This window comes from Macaca nemestrina, chromosome 20 (assembly GCF_043159975.1).
Source record: "Macaca nemestrina isolate mMacNem1 chromosome 20, mMacNem.hap1, whole genome shotgun sequence".
In the NCBI taxonomy this organism is placed as follows: Eukaryota; Metazoa; Chordata; class Mammalia; order Primates; family Cercopithecidae; genus Macaca; species Macaca nemestrina.
This window is the reverse complement of record NC_092144.1, coordinates 60,167,198-60,193,864: the sequence shown is the minus strand read 5'-3', so window position 1 is coordinate 60,193,864 and position 26,667 is coordinate 60,167,198. Positions and strand designations below refer to the sequence as shown.

Sequence of the window (26,667 nt, the reverse complement as noted above, 5' to 3'; positions counted from 1 at the left end):
GTATTTTTTATTTCAATAGCTTTAGGAATACACATGTTTTTTTGTTACATGGATGAATTGTATAGTGGTGAGGTCTAGGGTTTTAGTGCACTGATCACCCAAGTGGTGTACATTGTACCCAATAGGTGGTTTTTCTTTTTTATTTTTTTTTAATTTTTTTTTAATTTATTTTTTATTATTATTATACTTTAAGTTCTAGGGTACATGTGCATAACGTGCAGGTTTGTTACATATGTATACTTGTGCCATGTTGCTGTGCTGCACCCATCAACTCGGAATGACTGGTTTTCTAGAGGGTAAAAGATACTTGACCGACAGCCTTTGCAGTCCAGATGTCTTATACGACTCCTTTGTTTGAAAAAACAAGGGCAGATTTATGCCACAGAGTGTTTCTGCTCTTCTGCAGCCTGAGGAAGAGAAATCCAGGACCCGTTCTCTCCCCATGTGACTAAGATTTATTTCACCAGCTGATCGAATGGCCTATGGTTTTTAAGGACAAGCTCTAGAATTTCAGAAGTTAGTACCTAGAGGAAATAGACAGGCCTGAGAAGCTCAGAACTTCCTATTGAAGAAGAAGGGGAAGAAGAGAAATATTAATGACTGGAATATAGTAACTTGGGTACAAGGCATGATATGGTCACAGCAAGCACTCACATAAAAGGCTTTCTGTGGGCCAGGCCCTGTTCTCAGCACCTCATATTCATTTAGACCTCATCAACCATTCTATGAGATAGGTGCTGGGAGAAGCCCTATTTTACAATGGGGTGGACTGTGGCACAGAGAGGTTAAGTAGCTTGCCCAGCATGTAGCGGATCTGGGATTGAAATCTGGCAGCCTGGGGCCAAACCTGTGATTTTAAGGACCCCACTGTTTGCATTTGCAACGAAGCCAGCCTTTACAGTGAATGAAGGAAAAAGGTTTGATCAGAATGGTCTCTTGCAACCAGGATGGTAGCTCATGCTTGTAATCCCAGCACTTTGGGAGGCTGAGGCAGGAAGGTTGCTGGAGGCCAGGAGTTCCAGACCAGCCTGGGCAACATAGTAAGACACCGTCTCTACAAAAAAAAAAAAATTTTTTAATTAGTCAGTTGTGGCCGGGCGTGATGGCTCACACCTGTAATCCCAGTGCTTTGGGAGGCCGAGACGGGCGGATCACAAGGTCAGGAGATCAAGACCGTCCTGGCTAACTTGGTGAAACCCCGTCTCTACTAAAAAATACAAAAAAAACCTAGCCGGGCGAGGTGGCGGGCGCCTGTAGTCCCAGCTACTCGGGAGGCTGAGGCAGCAGAATGGCGTAAACCCGGGAGGCGGAGCTTGCAGTGAGCTGAGATCCGGCCACTGCACTCCAGCCCGGGCGACAGAGCGAGACTCCGTCTCAAAAAAAAAAAAATGAACGTCACAAACATAGTTGAAGACCCTGGCTATGCCTCCTGCACACTCACCCTGTGATTAAGAGCAGTTCTCCAACAATACTTCCACTGACCTTCAGCTGGCCCGTTTGACTTTGTGTTTGTTCATTCTGTTTTGTAGCATGATCTCCTTCTGTCCAGACTGTGGCAAAAGTATCCAAGCGGCATTCAAGTTCTGCCCCTACTGTGGAAATTCTCTGCCCACAGAGGAGGAGCATGTGGGGTCCGAAACCTCTGTCAGTTCACATGTGTCATCCTTCCGAGGTAAGAACGAGAGCTTTGAGCCCATTTCTGCAGTGGGGATGAGGTGCATGCACGTGTGTGTCTGGGGAGGTGGGGAGGGAGGATGCCTTTGCAGCCTGTCTGACCCTGTCCTGATACTGGAGAAGCCCAGGCCTCAGGACTGGACCCCTCTGCCTACTCTCAGTCCCTTGGCCTCTTATTGGCCTCATGGCTTTGGACACTGTTTCCATGTTAACAATTCCTTCATTTCTATCTCCAGCCAGCCTGGACTCCCCTGCTTGGAGGAGATATATGTGCAGCCTGCCTGCTTGGCACCTGCAGGTTGAGTATCCCTTATCCGAAATGTTGGGGACCGGAAGTGTTCTCATTTTGGATTTTTTCAGATTTTGGAATATTTGCATTATACTTACTGGTTGAGCATCCTGATTCAAAAATCTGAAATCTGGCTGGGCACAGTGGCTCATTCCTGTAATCCTAGCACTTTGGGAGGCTGAGGCAGGCAGAGCACTTGAGGTCAGGAGTTCGAGACCAGCCTGGCCAACATCCTGAAATCCCATCTCTACTAAAAATACAAAAATTAGCTGGCATAGTGGCGCACACCTGTAATCCCACCTACTTGGGAGTCTGAGGCAGGAGAATCGCTTGAACCCAGGAGGCGGAGGTCGCAGTGAGCTGAGATTGTGCCACTGCACTGCAGCCTGGGCAACAGAGTGAGACTCAATTAAAAAAAAAAAAAAAAAAAAAAAGGCCGGGCGCGGTGGCTCAAGCCTGTAATCCCAGCACTTTGGGAGGCTGAGATGGGCGGATCATGAGGTCAGGAGATCGAGACCATCCTGGCTAATACGGTGAAACCCCGTTTCTACTAAAAAATACAAAAAACTAGCCGGGCGAAGTGGCGGGTGCCTGTAGTCCCAGCTACTCGGGAGGCTGAGGCAGGAGAATGGCGTGAACCCGAGAGGAGGAGCTTGCAGTGAGCTGAGATCCGGCCACTGCACTCCAGCCTGGGTGACAGAGCGAGACTCCGTCTCAAAAAAAAAAAAAAAAAAAAATCTGAACTCCACGGTAGCCCAGTGAAATTTCCTTTGAGCATCCTGTTGGCACTCAAAGTTTCAGATTTTGGAGCATTTTGCATTTCAGATTTCTGGATTTGGGATGCTTAACCTGTGTTGGATGTCCTGATCACATCTCAGTCTGAACTTGCCTTCACCTGAGCTCCTGGTGTTCCTGCCGCCTGCCCTGCCATAGACTTCCCCATTGCCGAGAATAGCCCTCCGTCCAGTTTCTCAGGCCGGACCCTGGGGGTCATGCATGAGTTCTCTTTGTCTCCAACCCCTTGACCCGCCCACCCCTTCAGCAAATCTTGTTGGCTCCCTCTACAATCAGTGCAGTATCAGCCCACTTCCTTCCCCGCACCTCCCACATCCCTTGCCCTCACCTCTCTTGTGCAGAAGCCTTTTTGCCCTCGGCTCCACTCTCTTGTCCCTGTAGTCCTCTTCACGCAGCCGCCAGAGGGGTCCTGTGAATACAGAGTCAGAGCCCGTCATTCCTCTGCTCGTACTTTCCCACGTGAGGCGACAGGACCAGGTCCCCATTTCCCCCTCAGACTCCACCTCCCGACCCTCCTGCTGTTGCCCGTGCTGTTCCAGCTGCACCGGCCTCCCGGCTGCCCCTCCACGCCTCAGCATGCCTGGGCCTCAGCCTGTGCACTTGCCGCTCCCTCCTGGATGCCTCTTCCCTTATGGGCCTGCATGCCTCACTCTTTCACTGCCTTCAGGTTTTGTTTTTTGTTGTTTTTTTGTTTTTGAGACTGAGTCTGGCTTTGTCGCCCAGGCTGGGGTGCAGTGGCACAATCTCAGCTCACTGCAACCTCCGCCTCCCGGGTTCAAGTGATTCTTGTGCCTCAGCCTCCCAAGTAGCTGGGATCACAGGTATGTACCACCATGCCCGGCTGATTTTTGTATTTTCAGTAGAGATGGGGTTTCACCACGTTGGCCAGGCTGGTCTTGAACTCCTGACCTGAAGTGATCCACCAGCCTCGGCCTCCCAAAGTGTTGGATTGCATGAGCCACTGCGCCCATCCATGCCTTCAGGTATTTATTCAGTTGTCACTTTCTCAGAGACACTTTCCCTGCCACTACTAATTAAAGTTGCATCTTCCCTCTATGCAATGATCCTGTCCCCCTTCCTTGCCGTGTATTTGTTTTTGGTACTTGTCTCAACCCTATTAAATACAGTATTTTACTTATATTGCTTCTTCTGTAAGCTCCATGAGGACAGAAACTTTTTGTGTTTCTGTAACCTGTGTTGATTGTGGTTTTGTAACCTGCTGTTAGCACAGCACCTGGGTCTGTGCCTGGCACGGTATCAGGTGCTGAGAAATCTTACTGACTGGTTGAATGAATTAAATATCAATAGTCGGTCTTGCTCACTGGAAGGCCCAAGCCCAGATACAATGTTGGTAAATCAAAGAGGGTTTACCCATCGGACAGTTGTGCAGAAGGCAGTCAGCATACATGGCGGGGAGTTGAGTGACATTCGTTTTATCATTTGGGAGTGTATTTAGCTGCAAATAACAGAAAATGCTATGACAAGGGTTTAAACAAATGATTGGGTTTATTTTTATTTTCTTTCACTGGCAAGTATGTAGAGCAGTATTTTTCTTACTGAAAAAAGGAGACAGTGCGTGTTGGGATAGTGTCCCTATGATGCCCTGAGGGACCCAGGCTCCTCTGTCTTTCCACTGAGCCATCCTTAGCATATAGCTTTTGTTCCCATGCTTACTGCCTTGAGGTCTCAAGTTGACTTCTTCATCTCCACAGTTCTGGGCAAATGTGAACAGCGTTGGCCTTGGCCCAACTTGAGAGTCAGAGTGATTTTTTTGTTGTGTTTTGTTTCATTTTGTTTAAGATGAAGTCTTGCTCTGTCGCACAGGCTGGAGTGCAGTGGCGCGATCTTGGCTCACTGCAAGCTCCACCTCCCGGGTTCTCGCTGTTCTCCTGCTTCAGCCTCCTGAGTAGCTGGGACTACAGGCACCTGCCACCACGCCCGGCTAATTTTTTGTATTTTTAGTAGAGACGGGGTTTTACTGTGTTAGTCAGGATGGTATCCATCTCCTGACCTCGTGATCCACCCACCTTGGCCTCCCAAAGTGCTGGCATTACAGGCGTGAGCCACTGTGCCTGGCTTTTGTTTTTTTAATACAGAGTCTAGCTCTGTCGCCCAGGCTGGAGTACAGCGGCACAATCTCGGCTCACTGCAACCTCCACCTCCCAGGTTCAAGCGATTCTCCTGCCTCAGCCTCCCTAGTAGCTGGTATTATAGCCGTGCAACACTACACCTGGCTAATTTTTGTATTTTTAGTAGAAACTGGGTTTCACCATGTTGGCCAGGCTGGTCTTGAACTCCTGACCTCAGGTGATCCACCCATCTGGCCTCCCAAAGTGTTGGGATTACAGGCATGAGCCACCGTGCCCGGCCAGAGTCAGTTCTTAACCCAACCTCTGCCTTTCCTAATGCTGACCTAGAGCCCAGTTCGTTATTCACTCCCTCAGTCCTCAGATGGCAAATATGTGTGAGTGACCGGCCATGTGCTGAGGTGCTATATTTGTCCTGAGGATTATGGTAAGAAACAAGACAGCCGTGGTTTCTGTTCTCTCATAGTTTTTACAGCTCAGTAAGGTGACAGACATTGAGTACATGATTATCAGTAGGTTGCATGATAACAGAGGGGAACTGAATGGACCCTGGAACACATATAAGGGAACATGTTTTTCAGGGGATCAGGGAAAACCTCCCTAAGTGGGTAAAGTTTGAACTGAGCTAGGGATGAAAAAGAATGGGCCGGGCACAGTGGCTCACAACTGTAATCCCAGCACTTTGTGAGGCTGAGGCAGCCTGATCACCTGAGGTCGGGAGTTTGAGACCAGCCTCACCAACATGGAGAAACCCTGTCTTTACTAAAAATAAAAAATTAGCCGGGCGAGGTAGCGCGTGCCTGTAATCCCAGCTACTCACTCGGGAGGCTGAGGCAGGAGAATCACTTGAACCCGGGAGGGAGAGGTTGTGGTGAGCCGAGATTGTGCCACTGCACTCCAGCCTGGGCAACAAGAGCAAAACTCCGTCTCAAAAAAAAAAAAAAAGAATGAGCAAGGTGGGAGTTGGCACGTGTGTTCCAGGCACTGGGACGTGATATGGGGAGCAGATGTGAGGTGAAGGGAGCCAGGCACACTGGAGGAGTAAGAAACATTTCCGCCTGGGGGAAGACAGGCAAGGCCACGGGAAGGAGTTTGGTTTTAACCGTTGGTGACGTGGAGAGCTGCGGAAGAGCTTCTGCCAAGTAGGCAACACGATAGGCTTTGCGTTTTGGAAAGACTTCTGTGGCTTCTCTGTGTGGAAAATGGATTCGAGGCATGGAAACCAGTTAGGAGGCCATTCCAGTAGCCCAGGGACCAACCATGCTGGCTGAGTTAGTCAGTGTCAACTAAAAAGAAAGGACATGTTTCTTAAGCTCCTTTTAAATCTGGGGCTCCTCAGTGGGCGAACTACAGCAGAAGTAATTGTTCCACTGAGAAAATTGGTGGAGACATTTGTCAGCCTTGGTGGTGGGTAAAAAAAGGAGGAATGTCGGCCGGGCGCGGTGGCTCAAGCCTGTAATCCCAGCACTTTGGGAGGCCGAGACGGGCGGATCACGAGGTCACAAGATCAAGACCATCCTAGCTAACATGGTGAAACCCCGTCTCTACTAAAAAAATACAAAAAAAACTAGCCGGGCGAGGTGGCGGGCGCCTGTAGTCCCAGCTACTCGGGAGGCTGAGGCAGGAGAATGGCGTGAACCCGGGAGGCAGAGCTTGCAGTGAGCTGAGATCCGGCCACTGCACTCCAGCCTGGGTGCCAGAGCGAGACTCTGTCTCAAAAAAAAAAAAAAAAAAAAAAGGAGGAATGTCTTCTTTGATAATTCCTTTTTTTTTTTTTTTGAAACAGTCTTGCTCTGTCACCCAGGCTAGAGTGCAGTGGTGTAATCTTGGCTCAGTGCAACCTCCACCTCCCATGTTCAAGTGATTCTCCTGCCTCAGCTTCTCAAGTAGCTGAGTTTACAGGCACCTGCCACCACACCCAGCTAATTTTTATATTTTTAGTAGAGACAGGGTTTCACCATGTTGGACAGGCTGGCCTCAACTCCTGACCTCAGGCGATCCACCCGCCCCAGCCTCCCAAAGTGCTGGGATTACAGGCAGAGCCACCACACCCAGCCTTCTATGAGAATTCCTAATCAAGAATTTACATTCTCACCAGTTTGGAGCCAGAATTCACACTGATCTGTGTGGTCCCCCAAAATGCAAGCTGAACATTTAACTTAAAGTGGTGAGATGTGGGTACCACTCCCTGCCTGATATAAACAAATCTTCTCTTGGAAAACGTCCTTTAAAGACAAACCTTAGGGAATTACCACAGGTCAATGTCCAAGGAACATAAGCACCAGTCTCTGTTGATTTACAAAGACACCTGGAAATAAGCTAGCCTGAGAGTCAGCAGAAACAGCAAACTACAGAATCAGACCTGCCAAGACCACAGACCTTAGAATTAATAGATGAGAATGTTTACAAAACATGCTTAATACATTTAAATAAATAAAATAACAAATTGAAAGTATAATGAAGGAATAGGTTAAAGTTGCACAGGCAAATAAGAGAAGGAACCAAATAAAAACTCTAATGATTGTATGTGTATATATGTATATGTATGTGTCTATATATGTATATATATGTACGTGTATATAGATACGCAATCATTGTGTGTATATGTATATGTGTGTGTGTATATAAATGTGTGTGTGTGTGTGTGTGTATATATATATAATCGTTGTAATCAGAACCTCAGTGGGTGGTTAAAACAGCAGACTAGACATAGCTGAAGGGAGAATTAGTTAACCAGAAGATAAATTTTAAGAAATTACATGGAAGAGGCTGGGCATGGTGGCTCATGCCTGTAATCCCAACACTTTGGAAGACTGAGGCTGGTGGATCACTTGAGGTCAGGAGTTCAAGATCAGTCTGGCCAACATGGTGAAACCCTGTCTCTACTAAAACTATAAAAATTAGCTGAATGTGTTGATGCATGCCTGTAATCCCAGCTACTTGGGACGCTGAGGCAGGAGAATTGCTTGAACCCAGGAGGCAGAGGTTGCAATGAGCCAAGATCATACCACTGCACTCCAGCCTGGGCAACAGAGTGAGACTCCATCTCAAATATACGTACATATAAAGAAATTATATAGAAAGGACACAGAGCGGCAAAGTGCTGGAAGATACAAGAGAGACTAAGACCTAAGAAGGTGAGAACAACTAAGAGGAACAGTTTACTTAGATATTTATGTGATAGAAGAAGCAAGAATTGGTGTTGAGGGCCAAAGAGAAGAGCATAGCTGAATATAACCTCAGGGCTCCCAGTCCAGTGGAGCCTGCAATGGGGCCTTTGTAACTCCAGTCTGCGTTTTGTCTGCCTTTCTTTAGGCTCAAAGAGAGGGCTGAACTCCAGTTTTGAAACCTCTCCTAAGAAAGTGAAGTGGTCCAGCACCGTCACCTCTCCCCGATTATCCCTATTCTCAGATGGTGACAGTTCTGAGTCTGAAGATACTCTGAGTTCCTCTGAGAGATCCAAAGGTAAGAGTTAAGGTCCATCTGGCCTGACTCTAAGTGGAGCAAAGTTGGGTTGTCTAATGATCTTTGGGACAAAACTGCCACAGTCCTGGCTCACGCATCGTCCATCTCTGCCTGTTCTCTGACTCCAGCTTCCCATCTCCCCCTCCAGTCTGCCTCTGAATGGCTCCAGATGGGTCTTTTGGCACCCAGAGCTGCCCTGGCCTCTCCCTGCACACAGCCTCCTACTGTTCCTGGTGCCTTCAGACCAAACTCTTCAGTCTGGCATCTGTGTGGCCTGGTTCCTGCTTTAGCCCTCAACACAGTCTTTGCCCAGAAAACACTTTTGGGGATTAACCTTGGTCTTTGCTAAGCCTGTTCCCTCAGCCCAGGACACTCTCACCTTCCGTCTTGGCCTTGTGTACTGCCACTCAGCCGGTCTGGTCTCTAGGAAGCTTCTCTTGAGTGCCGTAGGCTCGCATCCAGAGCTCCTCATCGTCCACCAGAGCCTCTTTCCAGCCTCTTTGTCTGGCATCCCCCATGCCTGCTGCAGCCTTCATTGGAGCGCATGTCACTGTAGGCTCCACGGGCCTTTCTGCCTCACTTTCTGGACTGGGGGCCCTTTGCAGGCAAGGACCCAGCACAACTTGTGTATATTCCCTGTGCCCAGCCAGTGCCCAGGACACGGGAGGCCTGAGGACTGTGTTCCTTCTGTTCGCTGGGCCCCTGGATCCGAAGCCATAGCCGCAGTGGCAGTGTGAGGTGTCCCCTTTGCTCCTCATTATCCTCTGCGCCTGGAGGCCTCTTGCCATTACTTGCCTTTAGGGGATGGTGGGTGGGAGGAACGGAGTAAACGATGTCTTTTCCTGTGTCCAAATCTGTGTGCCACCACACCGCCCCATTCTCTTGCCAGTCTAGGAACCCTTCCAGGGCAGGGCTTTGGTCTAACAAATTTTTTGGCCCCTTTCTATCTCAGGACTGAGTCCTTTTTCAGGATGTTTTTGCGTAAATGTCTAGAATGTCCTTTTTTCCCTGGCAAACTTCTACTCATCCAACAAGACCCAACTCTAACTAATCCCTTCTTCCAGGAAGCTTACCCTGACTTCTCCAGGCAGGATCTCTTTCTCTTTTGGGCCCTAATATCTGTCTGTGCTGCGCTGTCTCAGACCCGCATCTGACTGGCTGTGTCTAGAGTAGACTTGCCCACCAAACTGGGCACTCCTGAGGGAAGGATGCAGGTCCGACTCCTATCTTGTACCCCAGTGTCATCACTCAAAGGCCTGACTCATAGAAGGTCCAAGGAAGTGTTTGTTGAATGAACGAATTCATAAAGGAACAGTAGTTTGCATACTGTTTCACTGCCCATCCAACTTTTCTCTCCTGGATGGTGCTTTTGCTTTATTCTTACCATCCTCCTGCAGGCTCCGGGAGCAGACCCCCAACCCCCAAAAGCAGCCCTCAGAAGACCAGGAAGAGCCCTCAGAAGACCAGCTGCAGCCCTCAGAAGACCAAGCAGAGCCCTCAGAAGACCAGCTGCAGCCCTCAGACGCTGAAGCGGAGCCCTCAGACGCTGAAGCGGAGCCCTCAGACGCTGAAGCGGAGCCCTCAGACGCTGAAGCGGAGCCGGGTGACCACCTCACTTGAAGCTTTGCCCACAGGGACAGTGCTGACAGACAAGAGTGGGCGACAGTGGAAGCTGAAGTTCCTCCAGACCAGGGACGACCAGGGCATTCTCTATGAAGGTACGCTCTGTCCATGGGCGGCCGGGGACTGGGTCGTCTCAGCACCAGGACAGTGGGAGGGGACCCCTTCCTGAGAATGGGAATGGAAGCCATGTCCCTAGCTGCAGACCTGCCGCTAGGCAACTTTCTCTTAGACCTAGGACTCTGCGCCTACCCACCTGCAGGGCCGGGCAACAGTGGGAATGAATGCGGCAGGCTGGAGTAAGGCAGTTGGGCGTGGTGGGGACTGCGGCCAGTTGCAAGGCATGTTCCCTGTGTGAAGTGTGCCCCTTCTCAGCCCGCCTGCTGTTGGCATGTGGGAGGCCCAGGGGCTGCTTGCTAAGGATGATTGTTTTCTGGCCCGTGTGCAGAGAGAGGATGGATCCCCACCTAAGATTTGGTTGAAACGTCAAGGTTGATGATGTCACACACGCACCAACAAGATAGGAGAGGTTTATTGCTTATATAATGGGGGGCTCTGCGGAGAGCAGGCAGGCCTCCCACGCAGATCTGAGATGCCTTGAGAGTGAGGAAAGGAGACTGGCCAGGTGTTTCATTGTAGTTGGGGGTGGGGCTGGGCTGAGGGTTCTGCCACACAGGCCAACACCACGCATGGTTTGAGTCTTGTGGATGCAGACCCCAAAGGAGGGAGCACTCAGGCTTGCTCATCCGCTTGCCCAGGTGTGGAATGGAAGGGGAGGAGGGAGGCATGAGGCTGAAAAACCCAGACTCTGTTACAATGAGGAAAATAATTATGGCAGTAGTGTTAGTATTAACTGTACTAAATATTGAGTGCTTCTGCAAGGCCAGGCCTGTTCTAAGCACTTTACATGGGTTTTTCTTTTCCTTTCTTTTTGGAGCTTTTTAATTGAGATAAAACTCACATAAAAGTTATTCTTTTATTGGCTGGGCGCGGTGGCTCACACCTGTAATCCCAGCACTTTGGGAGGCCGAGGTGGGCGGATCATGAGGTCAGGAGATAGAGACCATCCTGGCTAACGCGGTGAAACCCCATCTCCACTAAAAATAGGAAAATTAGCTGGGCATGGTGGCAGGCACCTGTAGTCCCAGCTACTTGGGAGGCTGAGGCGGGAGAATGGTGTGACGAGGGAGGTGGAGCTTGCAGTGAGCCGAGGTTGCACCCCTGCACTCCATCCTGGGTGAGAGAGCGAGACTATGTCTCAAAAAAAAAAAGACGTTTTTCAGCGAGACTCCGTCTCAAAAAAAAAGTTATTCTTTTATTATTATTTTATTTAATTAATTAATTAATTTTTTTTTTTTTTTTTGAGAGAGAGAGTCTTGCTCTGTCGCCCAGACTGGAGTACAGTGGCGCGATCTTAGCTCATTACAACCTCCACCTCCTGGGTTCAAGCAATTCTCCTGCTTCAGCCTTTCGAGTAGCTGAGATTACAAGCACGTGTCATCACACCTGGCTAAATTTTTTTTTTTTTTGTATTTTTGGTAGAGACAGGGTGTTACCATGTTGGCCAGGCTGGTCTTGAACTGCTGACCTCAAGTGATCTACCTGCCTCGGCCTCCCAAAGTGCTGAGAATACAGGCATAAGTGACCACAAAAATTCATTCTTTTAAAGGGTGCAACTGAGTGGCCTTCAGGATATTCACAGTGTTGTGCCACCATCATCACTATTTAATTCCAGGACATTTCTGTCACCCCAAAAAGAAACCCAGTACCTTTGAGCCATCATTCCCATTCCTCTCTCCTCCCATCCACTGTTAGCCACTAACCGCCTTTCTCCCTCTGTGGATTTGCCCCTTCTGGGTGTTCACAGAAGCGGAGTCCTACACTGTGTGGCCTCTTGTGTCTGGCATCCCTCACTCAGCAGCATGTGCCCAAGTTGCATCTGTGCCGTGGCGCATTACTGCCACAGTCCTTTTACAACTGCGTGATATTCCACGGTATGGGAGCACCCCGTGTGGCTTAGCCACTCAGCAGCTGATGGGCGTTTGGGTTGTTTACACTGTGGGCTGTTAGGAGTAACACTGCCGTGAATATTTGCTTACAAGTTATTTGATGGACAGAGGTCTGCTACATTCTCACCACAGCCTTAGGGTATCAGTACTATCCCTATCCTGATTTTATACATGAAGAACATGGATCCCAGAGGTGTCAATTATTAGCTAGGCTCTGGGCTCCAGAATCTTCCAGGTTTTCTAGGAAAAGCTTGAAACCTGGATTTCGATAGGAAATCTTTGATTTGGAAGTGCCCACTGGCCAGACAAGCAGGTGGGCAATTTTGAACCTTCCATTGGCCATCCCTGCCTTGGAGTATGGGCGGGCGGGCAGGACAGCTGGTATTTCAGACAGCCCCGAATCTGAGTCCTGACTTGGCTCCAACACGCAGAGGGAGCCCCAGCGAACCGCTCAGGCACTCTATGCCTTGATGTCCCCCACTGGAAAAGTGAGATGAAGCCTTGCCCCCTGTCTCCTTGGGCTGTTGGCTCAAATGATGATAGGAGATGGAGGCCAAGCACTTGGAAAACTGTACAGGATCGTTCCGAGGCAGAGGTAGGCAGTGTTAATAACAGGGACAGATAGGCAGGGCCAGGAAAGGTGACGGAGAGGGGAAAGAGTGTGACCAAGACCAAGCAGGAGCAAGAGAAAGAGGGCCGTGGCTAACACCTAGGGAGCACTCGCCTGTACCAGCACTTTTATTTTTAAGAGATGGAGTCTTGCTCCATCACCCAGGCTGGAGTGCGGTTGTACAGTCACGGCTCACTGCAGCCTCAACCTCCCAGGCTCAAGCAATCTTCCCACCTCAGCCTCCTAAAGTGCTGGGATTACGGGCAGGATCCCACGCCAGACACTTTGGGAACTCTCTGTGTCTTACCCATGTAATGCTGCCAGCCACACTGTGAGATAGGCACCCGTATTACCCATCCTACAGCTGGGGCACAGAGGGGAAGCTGCTTGTCCAAAGGCACACAGCCTGGAAGTTGTAGAGCTGGGATTTGAACGCAGGCACTCTGGCTTCTCCCAAGAACGGGAGAGAAAGCAGAAGGAGAGGTTGGGGAGAAAGAGCGAGAAGGCATCTGGATGAGAAGGAATGAGGGGCCAAGGAGCACAGATCGAGGAGAAAGGGAGAGGGATGAAAACCAACCGTGAGAAAGAGATTGAGGGGAGAGGGCAGAGCGGGGAGAGGGCAGGAGGGCGGGGAAGGAAGAGGGAGAAGGAGAGGAAAACACACTGGGCCAGGAGCTCCTGAGAGAAGAAACCACACTTGCCCTCCCTGGAAACCCACAGTGAAAGCACAGGAAGGGGCTACTCTGGGCCAGTGTGGTTTCGGTTTTGCCTTTTATGACTCGGATTGTTTGATAAAAATAGCAAACCCCAGCGCCCAACCTGCCTGAGTCATCCATTCCTTCAGCAGTCCCTTTATTTATTTATTTTTTAAAGTAGAGGTGATCTCACTATGTTGGCCAGGCTGATCTCAAACTCTTGGCCTCAAGCCATCCTCCTGCCTCAGCCTCCCGAAGTGCTGGGATTACAGGCGTGAGCACTGCGCCCGGCGGCTCAGTGGATCCTTAAGCAGCACCTACCGTGTGCCTGGCCACGGTGCCGTCACAGACACTGTGCAGGGGGAGCGGGGCTGGTGAAGACGCTGCTGATGCAGAGCTTGCATTTGGGTCACACCACCATCGGGTGGCATCGCCCCAGAGCAAATCGCCCTTTTCTTCTGCCAGTTTGCACCAGTCGAGAAGAGGTGGTGGAGTTGTATGTCCCGTAGCTTAAAGCAATAATGATAAAACAAGAACAAGCTGAATCGTTACGGTTATTCGAGCAGTGGACACTTTTATCCCACTCTGTGCCATGCTCTAAGCACTTGATTAACCCTTATCTCTCTGTCCAGTACTGAATTATAATGTCATACTCCTGGGCCTCCCCGGAGCTGTGTGGGGGAGCCACCATCTGTCGTCAGTCACATGAGTCCCTGCAGCTGCTCACTGTGGCGCGCTGGGGAGAACTGTCCATGAGCAGCAGCTCAGGGTCAGGCACATGCTGCCCTCCACAGCCTCTGCCTTCACGGATGGAAGGTGGGGCTTGTGTTAGCTTCCTGTGGCCGCTGTAACAAGTTACCACGGTGAGTGGTTTAACACAGCACATGCTTATTCTCCTGCAGCTCTGGAGGCCAGCAGTCCAGAATCACTGGGTACGGAGTTTAGGTGTTGGCTCTGCTGGTTCCTTCTGGAGGCCGGAAAGGAGAAGTCAGTCAGGGGCCCCAGCAGGGCCTCGGGAGGTAGAAGGCATGGGGCACCCTGGAGCTCAGCAGTGGGCTGGGCTGCCTCTGCTGGCCACTTGTTGCTTGACCTTTCAAATGACAGCGGGACCCTGTGCCTCAGTTTCCTCATCTGCAAAGGGGAGATGGTAATGCTACTGCCCTCACAGGGCTGCAGTCAGGAGAGTGAAATGAGTAGAGTGATGCCGGGAAAATAGCCAGCGCCGTGTACATGCTCCCTGGTGTTAGGGTCAGGATGAGTCCCAGAACAGTGCTCCTGCTCTAAGTTCAGGACCGGCTGACTTGGGCAAGGGGAGGCACTCACTTGCCTGCCTGGCAGGCCCAGGTCTTCATTTGGCACACGTCGAGTTTTTCCATGTGTCAGGTTTCTGTCAAGCAGAAACCCAGATCTGCCACCCCAGATCACAGAGTCCAGAGCCCTGGGCTTGTGGCCCGTCTCCGTTGGGGCCCTTGGCCAAGCCCTTTTCTTGGCCAAGCCCTTTTTCCCTTCTGGCCTCCCTTGACTCCCTCTACATTGGAAATTGCCCAGCTAGCTTCCCAGGCTGTTGGCAGCAGGGCCAGTTAAAAAAGTTAAAGAGAAAAGCCTTCTATAATCTGCAAAGCAGTGCAGGAAAATTGTATCAAATTGCCGGCTTTTCCTGCCTGCCTCTGAGTGCCAGGCATATATGCATTGTCATTGACCTCATGGTGCCTCTGAGAGACAGGTACTGTTCCTGTGCCTGGGTTCCAGACAGGGGCGGATGCTTGGTCATGATGTCACCGCCTGCTCCTGCTCCAGCATGATCCCCCCAGTGCTCTCCCCACAGCTGGAAAGGACCTGTCTTTCCCCAAGATGTGGGTCCTGCATAAGTCTCTCTCTCTTCCCTTGGGCTCAGAGCACCCTTGGCCTTGAATGTGTAGAGCTGGCTCCCAACCCTGCTGCAGCTGGAGCTTCTTGAGGGCAAGGACGGCTTCTTGGTGACTTTGTCACCCCCCGTCCTTCAGCCCAGTGTCTGAGATGATACCAGCCTCGATGGTGAAGGGAGGGTGGGAGCGATGAGAGCAGAGGAAGGAGGGACACCAGCATGAGTCAGGGTGCGCGGGCAACAGTAGCTCAGCTCACGGGCTTTGGGATTAGGGAGACCCAGGTCGAGCCAGCTCTGCCACTCCCCAGCTGCGGAGCCCTGGTGTTATGGGGATGTTTTAAAGCTGTCACCTGTGGAGCAATCCTGACACGCCAGGCTCCGTGCTGGGCTCTGGGCTGAGTGGGCTCACCGAGCAGTGTGCGTGCAGGGGGACGCAGACTCTTGCTGCACACATCGCTGGTGCCGCTCTTACTCCTGCCTGTCTGTTGAGTCCTTGCAGCCAGTCTCCGGGTAGGCCTTATTGCTCCGATCTTACAGACATGCAAATGGAGGCCCAAAGTCACACACAGAGTGGAGGGAGGAGCTGGGGTTTGAACCCTGGCCAGCCTGGCGTTTCTTGGCCTCTCTCCTCTTCTCGTCTGTCAGATGGGACGATGCATGTGAAGCCCACACTTAGCACAGGGCCGGAGACGTGGTGGGGTCTGTAAATGAACAGTAAGGGCTCCTGGAGCAGGCTCTGTCGAGGAACAAGCAGGCAGGGTGCTTATGGGGAGCTGCCTCAGGGATCAGAACCCAGGGAGGGGTAAGGAAGTAGGCGGGGCACAGCGGGAGGCGGCGCTGTAGGGAGGGGGTAAGGAAGCAGGCGGGGCAGAGCGGGAGGCGGCGCTGTGATGCAGCCCAGTGATGGCCGCAGCCGACCCTGCGGGGCTCTGGAGCAGAAGTGGTCCTTCAGCGTGGGTCTGTGTTGGGCCAGGAGAGGCTGGGCCTTTATGTCCACCTTAATCATTGGACCTGGGTCACCCTGGGATGTGGCCTTGGATGAGGTCACTCTGCACTAGGACGCCCCTAATTCCCCAGCCACAGGCTGTGACAGTATGTGGGAACTGTCCACCAGGAAGCTCCTCAGGGGCTCAGTGCCCAGGGCTGTTACTGGGGAGCTCATGTGACCCCCTCTGTCTGACATGTATCTGCATTCCAGGTTCCCCAGGGGAAAGAAGGCGTTGCACAGAAACCACAGTGATTGCACAAGCAGTTTAGGCTCAGCGAGCCCCACTCACTTTAGGGGATTCTGGGAGCCCTGCCAGAATCCAGGCTCCCAGACCTTGCCAGGAGAGCCGCCTCAAGCCTGCTGCATTAACCCTTCCTGCACGGCTGGATAGTGACAGAGAGAAAGAGGGAGAGGAAGCTTATTTAAAACTAGGAAGCAGCAGGTCATGAGAGCCAAGAGTGCGCTTGACCTTGTCAGGACCAGGGCACCAGAGCCGCTCCTCATTGCTGGGAAGTTTGGGGACGATGACCCTGACCTTCCCTGCGGTTATAACCTCGCTCCCTTGTTTGTTCCCCCATAGCTGCACCCACCTCCGCCCTCGCCTGTGACTCAGAACTCCAGAAGCAAAAGTTCTCGCTCAAACTGGTAAGTGACCCTGCAGGTGGGGGGCAGCTTGGAGGGGAGGGACTTTCACAAACGCATCCTTGACTTCTGAGCCCCTCGCTGGGAGAGCTCGATTGGGGACCAGGGTCCCCACCTGCAAGGAGCAATGAATCCGTGGGCAGGGCAGGCACCTAGTTGTCCATCATCCCAGGGTGTTAGAAACCGACAGTTGGATCCACCCGAGTCTGGCTCTGATGCTCCCCGGCTGTGTGACCTGGGCAAGCCCATCCCCCTCAGAACTCAGTTTCCTCATCCATGAAATGGAGCCACTGATACCCACAGGGAGTGGCCCACCTGCCCCCTACCACCAGCCTCGCAGTGTGCACATATCGAGCACCTACTGTGTATCACCGTGCTGGGTGTGGGGTCCAACAGAGAACCCATCAGATGGGGTCCTCGTGCTGAGGATTCAGTGAAATCACACATCGGGGCAAAGCATGAGTTTCAGCTGTCGGACATGTGCGCTCGAGGGTGGGGCCAAAAGGAAACAAAGAGAAAGGGAGAGTGGCCACGAGGGTGAGTCTTGCCTTCCACACAGAGGAGGTGCCTAACAGAAGGGCATCATCATGGTTCATAACCCCCACCAGGGATGATCCCTGGGTGCTGGGATTACGGGTGACTTTTATTTTCTTTTTGTTTATCCAAATTGTCTCCCACCCCAGAAAACCAGGGACAGCTGGGTGGGTTGCCCTCCCTCCGCCCTAGATGGAGACCATGAGAGTGGGTCAGAGCATGGGCTGTAGAGCTGGACTCACTAGTGATGGGTAGCACCTGCTTTGAGAGCCTGGCATGGCCTGAGCCAGGCTGTGTTTCACAAGCACTGCTTCATTGAATCCTCCCAGTGGGGCAGCTACCGTGTCCCATTTAATGCTTCTCTGCGTGGTTCAGGTGTGCCTGGCACAGTACGCACCCCATCCACCTGAGCTGTTCCTGTTATTACTACTGTAATTACGCTCATCATCCTAGAAATACAGCCTTGCTCTCTGTTCGTGCATCTAATCTCATCAGCATTTCCTGAGGCTCAAAACTCAGGGATGAAGAGTTGGCCCCAGGCCCAGCCCTGGAGAAGCTCCCAGTCTGGCGGGGGCCGTGCCATGTCCCAGTCCCATCAGGAAGAGGGATGGACTGGGAGGGGAGCACAGGGCACCTGGCTGACCAGAGAACATTCACCCTCCCATCCACTGGGAAGGCAGCTCTGTTCTGAAGCATTCGAAAGGTCAGGGCTGAATGCCCAGTGGTGTTCATCCATCCATTTATTCATTCATTCACCAAGCCTTTCCTGCAGCCTCCTGTGAACTGAGTGCTGGGGACTTCTGCAGAGATGGGTCAGACCCAATTGCTGCCCTGAAGGAGCTGCCCCCTTGGGAGAGTGGGGCAGGCATGAATACACCACGTGAGATTGCTCAGGGCCTACATGGCTGTGCCCATGTCGCTCGTGTCAGTCACTATGGGCTTCGCCGGCATCGTGGGGAGGACTCCAGGACGCAAAAAGGGAAAAGGAAGGACAAGAAGAGGAGCTGGGGCAGGGAGCTAGGCTCACTAATGACCAGTAGCAGCACCTGCTTATTGAGAACCTATTATGTGACAGTCCCTGGGCTGAGTGTCACAAGCATCATGTCATTTAATTCTTTTGGGTTTTTGTTTGTTTTGAGACAGAGTCTCTCTCTGTCGCCCAGGCTGGAGTGCAGCAGTGCAATCAAGGCTCACTCAGCCTCGGTCTGCTAGGTTCAAGTGATCCTTCCACTTCAGCCTCCCAAGTAGCTGGGACCACAGGCATGCACCACCACGTCCAGCTGATTTTTTTTTTTTTTTTTTTTATAGAGATGAGGTCTCCCTGTGTTGCCCAGGTTGGTCTGGAACTCCTGGGCTCAAGTGATCCTCCCACCTTCACCTCCGAAAGTGCTGGGATTACAGGGGTGAGCCACCTGTGCCCAGCCAACTCTGTACTCTTAAGAACCCAGCTGCACGAGTTGTGTTTTAATTAAAATATTTGGTGGTGCTGTTGTTTTTGTTTGTTTGTTTGTTTGAGACAGAGTCTCACTCTGTCACCCAGGCTGAAGGTACAATCTTGGCTCACTGCAATCTGCACCTCCCAGGTTCAAGCAATTCTCCTGCCTCAGCCTCCCGAGTAACTGGGATTACAGGCACGCACCACCGCGCCTGGCTAATTGTTGTATTTTTAGTGGAGGCAGGGTTTCACCATGTTGGCGAGGCTGATCTAGAACTCCTAACCTCAAGTGATCCATCAGCTGCCTTGGCCTCCCAAAGTGCTGGGATTACAGGCTTGAGCCACCCTACCTGGACATTGGTGTCATTTTTAACAAATACCCAATATTAATAGTGGCTTAAGCAAGATGATATTTTTATTGCTTTTTCACTTAAAACCAGGGGCAGTTTTCCAGAGCTGATATGATGATTTTATAAACAAGGGGCCCTGTTTCCTTCTGTCTTTTTGCACCAACATTTTCAATGCATAACCTGCATCTCTTGGGCTGTAGTGGCTGCTTCAGCTTCCACCATCACATCTGCATTGCAGCCAGCTGGAACAGAAGAGGAAAGGAAAGCTCTTTAAGGGCATCACTTGGAAGTTGCCCACGTTTCTTCTGCTCACATCCTCATTGGCCAGAACTTGGTCATGTGGTCGTTCCTCACTGCAAAGGAGGCTGGGAAACGTAGTTTTTAAGCTGAACGCCACATTCTAGGAAACACTGTGGCTCTTAGAAAAGAAACCTGGGTACCGGGAGGTAGCTCGCAGTCTCTGATGTGTGTTTGTGTGTAGTACCTGAGGAATCTGGCTCTGATGTGGGGACTCGATGAGGAACCTCATCATCGAGGGAGTAATAAATTGCCAGTGGGAACTGGGGGCCCTTGTCTGAGACTTCAGTGTGACAGCCTTCTGCCTCTCCTGTCCCCCACCAGGATGCCAAGGATGGGCGCTTGTTCAATGAGCAGAACTTCTTCCAGCGGGCCGCCAAGCCTCTGCAAGGTACCTGGCAGGGAGCAGGGCAAGGAGGGGAGAGTGAGGGGGACGCCAACGTGGTCACAGCCCCTGGCTTCTACCTGCTGGCGTGAGAAGGGTGGGTTTAGATTATAGGCCCAGGTTTGCTCCCATCTGTGCCCATAACCTGAGTCCTGTCACCCCTCAGCCCTCAGTGTGTGTTGTGGCTGGCTCACACCAGCTCTTGGAAGCCAAGTATTACATTTTCAGGCTGGGTGTGGGTTGACGCCTATAATCCCAGCACTTTGGGAGGCTGAGGTGGGCAGATCACTTGAGCCCGGGGGTTTGAGACCAGCCTGGGCAATATGTCAAAACCTTATCGCTACTGAAAATATAAAAATTAGCCGGGTGTAGTGGCATGCGCCTGTGATTCCAGCTACTCAAGAGGCTGAGGTGGGAGGATTGCTTGAGCTTGGGAGGTGGAGGTTGCAGTGAGCTGTGATTGTGCCACCGCACTCCAGCCTGGGCAACAGAGCCAGACCCTGTCTCAAAAAAAAAAAAAATTAAATTTTCAGGAAGATGGCAAGCTGGTAGTTACATATAGCTAGTATTAGCAATTAAATTATATAGACCGGGCGTGTTGGCTCACGCCTGTAATCCTAGCACTTTGGGAGGCTGAGGTGGGTGGATCACCTGAGATCAGGAGTTCGAGAGCAGCCTGGCCAACGTGGTGAAACCCTGTCTCTACTGAAAATACAAAAATTAGTTGGGCGTGGTGGCGCGTGCCTGTAATCTCAGCTACATGGGAGGCTGAGGCAGGAGAATCGCTTGAACCTGGGAGGTGGAGGTTGCTGTGAGCCGAGATCACACCACAGCACTCCAGCCTGGCGACAGAGCAAGACTGCATCTCAAAAAAATAAATAATAAATAAGATTAGCCAGGTTTGGTGGCAGACGCCTGCAATCCCAGGTACTCAGGAGGCTGAGGCAGAAGAATCGCTTAAAACCAGGAGGCAGAGGTTGCAGTAAGCCAAGATTGCGCTGTTGCACTCCAGCCAGGGCAACGTAGTGAAACTTCGTCTTAAAAAAAAAAAGAAAAAAGAAATTAGCAAATGCTACCCATCAGGACTGACTTCCCTGGACAGCCAGCTGTTAAACTAGCGTCAGCTGCCATTGGTTCTGGTCCACCCTGCTGACATCTGGAAGACAGGCAGAGGCACATTCTGGTGATGTCATGGCTAGATTAGACACGTGTTGATCTTGTTAGCTCTATGCGTGAATTCGGAAGTAACCCTGTCATTATCCCATCTCTGCACTCCAGATTTGTATACACTTCCTCCAGAACCACCATGTTCACCCCATCACCTACAGACCTGGATCACAGACATTCATGCATCACCCATGCCTGCCCCATCACCAGCCCCTTCCCCCAGTCACCCACCCACAATGTTGTCATCTCCGACAAGGAGACTCAGAGGCGGTCTGGGCACTCTGTGCTTCTGCTCTGAGAACTGGCTCTTATTGCCATGGGCTTGGGACTGGCTGTGTTCGAACCTCAAGCCCCTGTTTTCCGCAGTCAACAAGTGGAAGAAGCTGTACTCGACCCCGCAACTGGCCATCCCTACCTGCATGGGTTTCGGTGTTCACCAGGACAAATACAGGTGAGCTGCTCTACTCACTGGTCGCCTCACCGGCCCCTTTCCTCCTCTTCTGTCGTGAGTCCAGGCATGGCTGGGACCCCGAAGCTGTGGGCCAGTTCTTCCTACCTTCTCGTAGTTTTGACCCAGTTTGCTGCCCAGCCAGTCAGAACCTTTCATCTCACCTGGGACCAGGACCTTGCAGCCCCCGCCACAGTCCATCCTGGGCAGCCAGTTCTCCTCTCTCCCCTGTTCATCGCCCACCTCCTGGGGTGCTTGTGTCTTCCAGGTTCTTGGTGTTACCCAGCCTGGGGAGGAGCCTTCAGTCGGCCCTGGATGTCAGCCCAGAGCATGTGCTGTCAGAGAGGTCTGTGCTGCAGGTGGCCTGCCGGCTGGTGCGTACCCAGAAGTCGCTGAGCTGCTGCGTCAGGGAGGGCGCGTCAGATCCTAGTTTAGCAGGCTCTTCAGTCATTGACACATCCGGCCCCCACCTCCCTCCGCCGCACACTAGGGGTTGGCTCACTGACATGGCAGGCGGTTAGAGCCGGGATGTTGGGGGGTCAGTCCTGTGGAGGGCCCTTGGGGGGCCATGAGCATTGGAGGAAGGAGCCCCTCCAATGCTCAAACTGAAGGCTTAGATTAGGCTTCCTGGTGGAGGGTGTTTCTAAGCCAAGACTCAGGATGAGTGGAAATAGCGAGGTGCTGGGTGGAAGAGGCAGAGGATAGATGAGAGGATGGTTCGGCCAAGGATACAGCTGGAGCAAGGCTTATGTGGAATAGAGAGCATATGGCATTTGTTCATTAATTCATTCATTCATCCTCATTAAATATTCATCAGGCACTTGCTGGGTGCCAGATGCTGTCCCCAGGGCTGGGTGCAGAGCAGGGAGCAGCACAAACATGGTTTCTGTGTCTTGGAGCTCACAGTCTAGTGGGAGGGGCCAACAGTAAATCAAACAGTTGCACGAACTATGACGAGTGCTCTGAGTAGAAGTGGCCCGTGCTGTGATGGAGAATAAGAGGGCCCAGTTTGCATGGCTGGAGGGATGGACATAACCAAGGGAGCAACATGCTGAGTTCTAAGGTCTTTATGTTCAGTATCTGCACTATGGCCCTGCAGTGGGGAGAGATGGAGTTGGTGTAGACAGGCCAGCAATGACCACATCACAAAGGGCCTCGCACAGCAGGCTGAGGGGGCTGGGATCTGTCTTGAGGGCACTGGAGAGCCACAAGAGTGCTGGGATTAGGGGAGGGCAGGGTCAGCTCTGGGTACAGAAAGGCCCTCAGGGGCCATGTGGGGAGGGACTGGAATGGGGAGAAGAATCTGAGTGAGGGTCCATTTGGAGAGGACAAGGCTGAGGAGGGTCCCGGGCCCTGGGGATGGAGAGTCTATAGAAGGAGAACGAGCAGAACTTTGGCCCTGGGGTCAAAGAGTGTTGGGGATATGATCGGAATGTAGCTGATACTCGGGCAGCAGACACAGTTGAAGAGTTGGCCTGGTGCAGCAGCTCACGCTGGTAATCCCAGCACTTTGGGAGGACGAGGCAGGTGGATCACTTGAGCTCAGGAGTTCAAGACCAGCCTGGGCAACATGGCAAAATGCCCTCTCTAATAAAACAAGAAAAAATTAGCCAGGTGTGGTGGTGCGCACCTGTAGTCCCAGTTACTTGTGAGGCTGAGGTGGGAGGATCACCTGAGCTTGGGAAATCAAGGCTACAGTGAGCAGTGATTGCACCACTGCACTACAGCCTGGGCAACAGGAGTGAGACCCTGTCTCAAAAATATGTATATATACACACACCAAAAAAAAGTCTGGAGCTCAGTGGGACAGCTGGAGCTGGAGATCAAGATATAAATTGCTTAACAAGGTTGATTTCTGCTCTCTAGGACAGGTGAGAAGAGCTCTTTTGATATTCACAGGTGCTGAGTCATTTTTGCAGACAGACATTAACCCCTTCTCCCTCTCCTGAGTTTGCCATCAGCTAAGAGAGAAATACAGGAAGCCACGCATTAGCTCAACTGGTGAGCTCCCTGACAGCCTGATTAGAGGCATGCTTAATGTGCTATCACAGCGGGCTCCTCATGCTGCCCCAGATTTAGTAAGGTTTAACCCCCAGTCACAGTGCCAGACGACCCCAGGCCTTAATAGTGGGGCTCCCTGCCCCAGTCTGCACCAGAGGCTGTGTTAGTCTTACTGCTTGTGCAGACACTGGCTTGCTTCTTCCCCAGCTGGATGCCCTGGAGTTCCTCCATGAGAATGAGTATGTTCATGGAAATGTGACAGCTGAAAATATCTTTGTGGATCCAGAGGACCGGAGTCAGGTAAGAGCCAGCTCCTGCCTACTCCGGAAGATCTCTGGGCTCAGGTTCCCATCTGTCTCCAAACCTCTATTTATTTCACAGTGCTTTATTACAGACAAAGGATTGTTGTCCATCATATATAAAGAGCTCCTTCAAATAAATAAGAAGTAACTTAGTAGGAAAATGGGCAAAGGATAAGAAAAGCAATTCTTAAAAAACGAAATCACAGGCTAACTAAATAATATGAAAAGGTATGGCCAGGCACGGTGGGTCATGCCTGTAATCCCAGCACTTTGGGAGGCCGAGGCAGGCGGATCACGAGGTCAGGAGATCGAGACCATCCTGGCTAACACGGTGAAACCCCATCTGTACTAAAAATACAAAAAATTAGCCAGGCATCGTGGTGGGCGCCTATAGTCCCAGCTACTCAGGAGGCTGAGGCAGGAGAATGGCGTGAACCCCGGAGGCGAAGGTTGCAGTGAGCTGAGATCGCACCACTGCACTCCAGCCTGGGCGACACAGCGAGACTCTGTCTCAAAAAAAAAAAAAAAAAGAAAAGAAAAGATATTCAACCTCCTTAGTAATCATAGAGATGTAACTTAAAACAAGATGCTATTTTTACCCTCTGAACAAAATTAAGAATGATTTTGAACTTGAATGATTAAGAATTAAGAACAAAATTAAGATTTGAAGCCAGCTCTCCTGTCTCTGGGCTCGTGCTTCTCACTGCTCGTTGTCAGGCAGACTTGTTCCTCCTGGTGAGAAAATCGCCACCAGCAGATTAGGCTTAAATCCCCAAAGCTCAGCAGCCCCGGCAGAAACAGACCTGAACTGCGTGGACTGAGAAGTCGGGGGAGACTATCCCAGATGAAAATCGTGGAACTAAGCATTAGGAATCTTCAGAGAAACAGAACTGGCAGGGTGTGCGTGTGTCTGTCTGTGTGTGTGTGTGTGTAGAGATTTATTACAAGGAATTGGCTCATTGATAATGGAAGCTGGCCGGGCGCGGTGGCTCAAGCCTGTAATCCCAGCACTTTGGGAGGCCGAGACGGGCGGATCATGAGGTCAGGAGATCGAGACCATCCTGGCTAACACGGTGAAACCCCGTCTCTACTAAAAAAAATACAAAAAAACTAGCCGGGCACAGTGGTGGGTGCCTGTAGTCCCAGCTACTCAGGAGGCTGAGGCAGGAGAATGACGTAAACCTAGGAGGCAGAGCTTGCAGTGAGCTGAGATCGCGCCGCTGTACTCCAGCCTTGGCGGCAGAGCGAGACTCCGTCTCAAAAAAAAAAAAAAAAAAAGATAATGGAAGCTAAACAGTCCTGAGATCTTCAGTTTGCAATCTGGAGACCTAGGAGAGCCAATGATGTGAGTTTCAGTTTAAAGGCTAGCAGGCTTGAGACCCAGAAAGAGGGGTTGTTTCAGTTCCAGTCCAAAGACAAGAAAAGACCAATGTTCTAGCTCAAGCAGTCAGGGAAGAGGAGCTTCTGGTTACTTAGCTTTTTATTCTGTTCACATCTTGAGTTGATCGAATGAGACCCACCCACATTAGGGAGAATAATCTGCCTTAGTCTACAAACCCCAATGTTTGTCTCTTTCACAACACCCTCATAGACACTCCCAGAATAGGGTTTGGCCAAATGTCTGGGCACCCCATGGCCCAGTCAAGTTGCCACATAAAAATGGCCATCCTGGCCAGGTCCCGTGTCTCACGCCTCTAATTCCAGCACTTTGGGAGGCCAAAGTGGGAGGATCGTTTGAGCCCAGGAGTTCGAGACCAGCCTGGGAAACATAGGGAACCTCGTCTCTACAAAATAAAAAATAATAACCTATCCAGGTGTAGTGGCATACACCTGTGGTTCCAGCTACTTGGGAAGCTGAGGTAGAAGGATCACCTGAGCCCAGGAGATTGAGGCTGCAGTGAACCATGATCATGCCACTGCACTCCAACCTGCGTGACCAAGCGAGACCCTGTCTCAAAACTTAGAAATATATATATATATATATATATATATATATATATATATATATATATATATAAATGAACACCACAAACTGAACAGAAAAACAGCAGGGGAAGTGTATAGGTCTTACATAGACAAAACGAACAGTTCTCCACTATCCATATGGTGGAATAAGATACAGCCATTGAAAAGAAGACATGGGGCCGGGCGCGGTGGCTCAAGCCTGTAATCCTAGCACTTTGGGAGGCCGAGACAGGTGGATCATGAGGTCAGGAGATAAGACCATCCTGGCTAACACAGTGAAACCCCGTCTCTACTAAAAAATACAAAAAAAACTAGCCGGGTGAGGTGGCGGGCGCCTGTGGTCCCAGCTACTCGGGAGGCTGAGGCAGGAGAATGGCGTGGACCCGGGAGGCGGAGCTTGCAGTGAGCTGAGATCCGGCCACTGCACTCCAGCCTGGGCGACAGAGCAAGACTCCGTCTCAAAAAAAAAAAAAAAAAAGACATGAACTGGGTACAGTGGCTCACACCTGTAATCCCAGTGCTTTGGGAGGCCAAGGCAGGAGGATCACTTGAGCCCAGGGTTTCAAGACCAGCCTGGGCAACAGGGCAAAACCCCATCTTTACAAAAAATACAAAAAATCAGCTGGGCATGTGGCGCATGCCTGTAGTCCCAGCTACTCGGGAGGCTGAGGTGGGAGGATCACTGGAGCCTAGGAGGCTACAGTGAGCCGTGATCGCGCCACTGCACTCCAACCTGGGTGACAGAGTGAAACCCCATTTCGAAATAAATAAATATTTTTGAAAGAAGATTTAGTTAACTTTGTGTATCAGGCAGAAAGCATTTAACTTTTGTTTTAAACTTAGTTAAGCCTCGTAAGAACCCTTTGAGGTGGGGACTATTATCATTTTACAAATGAGAAATCATAGCAGAGAGTAGTATAGCTTGCCCAAGGTTGTACCGCCACCAGTGGGCTGAGCTGGCATTTGAACCCAGGCCATCTGGCCCCAGAGTTAATGCCCAGAACCGCTGTTAAAGTGTTAAGTGCTGGTGTCCAACAGGTCTGGT

At 51.2% G+C, this 26,667-nt stretch overlaps 1 protein-coding gene across 11 annotated transcripts in view; it reads left to right on the top strand.

The window, feature by feature from the left end:
• The window catches only part of LOC105497169 (VRK serine/threonine kinase 3), a 49,356-nt gene that overhangs the window by 9,502 nt on the left and 13,187 nt on the right, over positions 1-26,667 (top strand). For 8 of the 11 annotated variants that reach the window (XM_011768019.3, XM_011768020.3, XM_011768017.3 and 5 more), the window contains 8 exons: positions 1,530-1,672; positions 8,161-8,310; positions 9,708-10,028; positions 16,677-16,741; positions 19,679-19,745; positions 21,273-21,357; positions 21,623-21,728; positions 23,563-23,655. In XM_011768019.3, the coding sequence (XP_011766321.2) occupies positions 1,531-1,672; positions 8,161-8,310; positions 9,708-10,028; positions 16,677-16,741; positions 19,679-19,745; positions 21,273-21,357; positions 21,623-21,728; positions 23,563-23,655 (1,029 nt within the window). In that variant the 5' untranslated portion in view covers position 1,530. Of the gene's footprint in view, positions 1-1,529; positions 1,673-1,910; positions 1,973-8,160; positions 8,311-9,707; positions 10,029-16,676; positions 16,742-19,678; positions 19,746-21,272; positions 21,358-21,622; positions 21,729-23,562; positions 23,656-26,667 lie in introns of all 11 variants that reach the window. The other 3 variants (XM_011768015.3, XM_011768013.3, XM_011768012.3) reach the window with 1 other exon arrangement.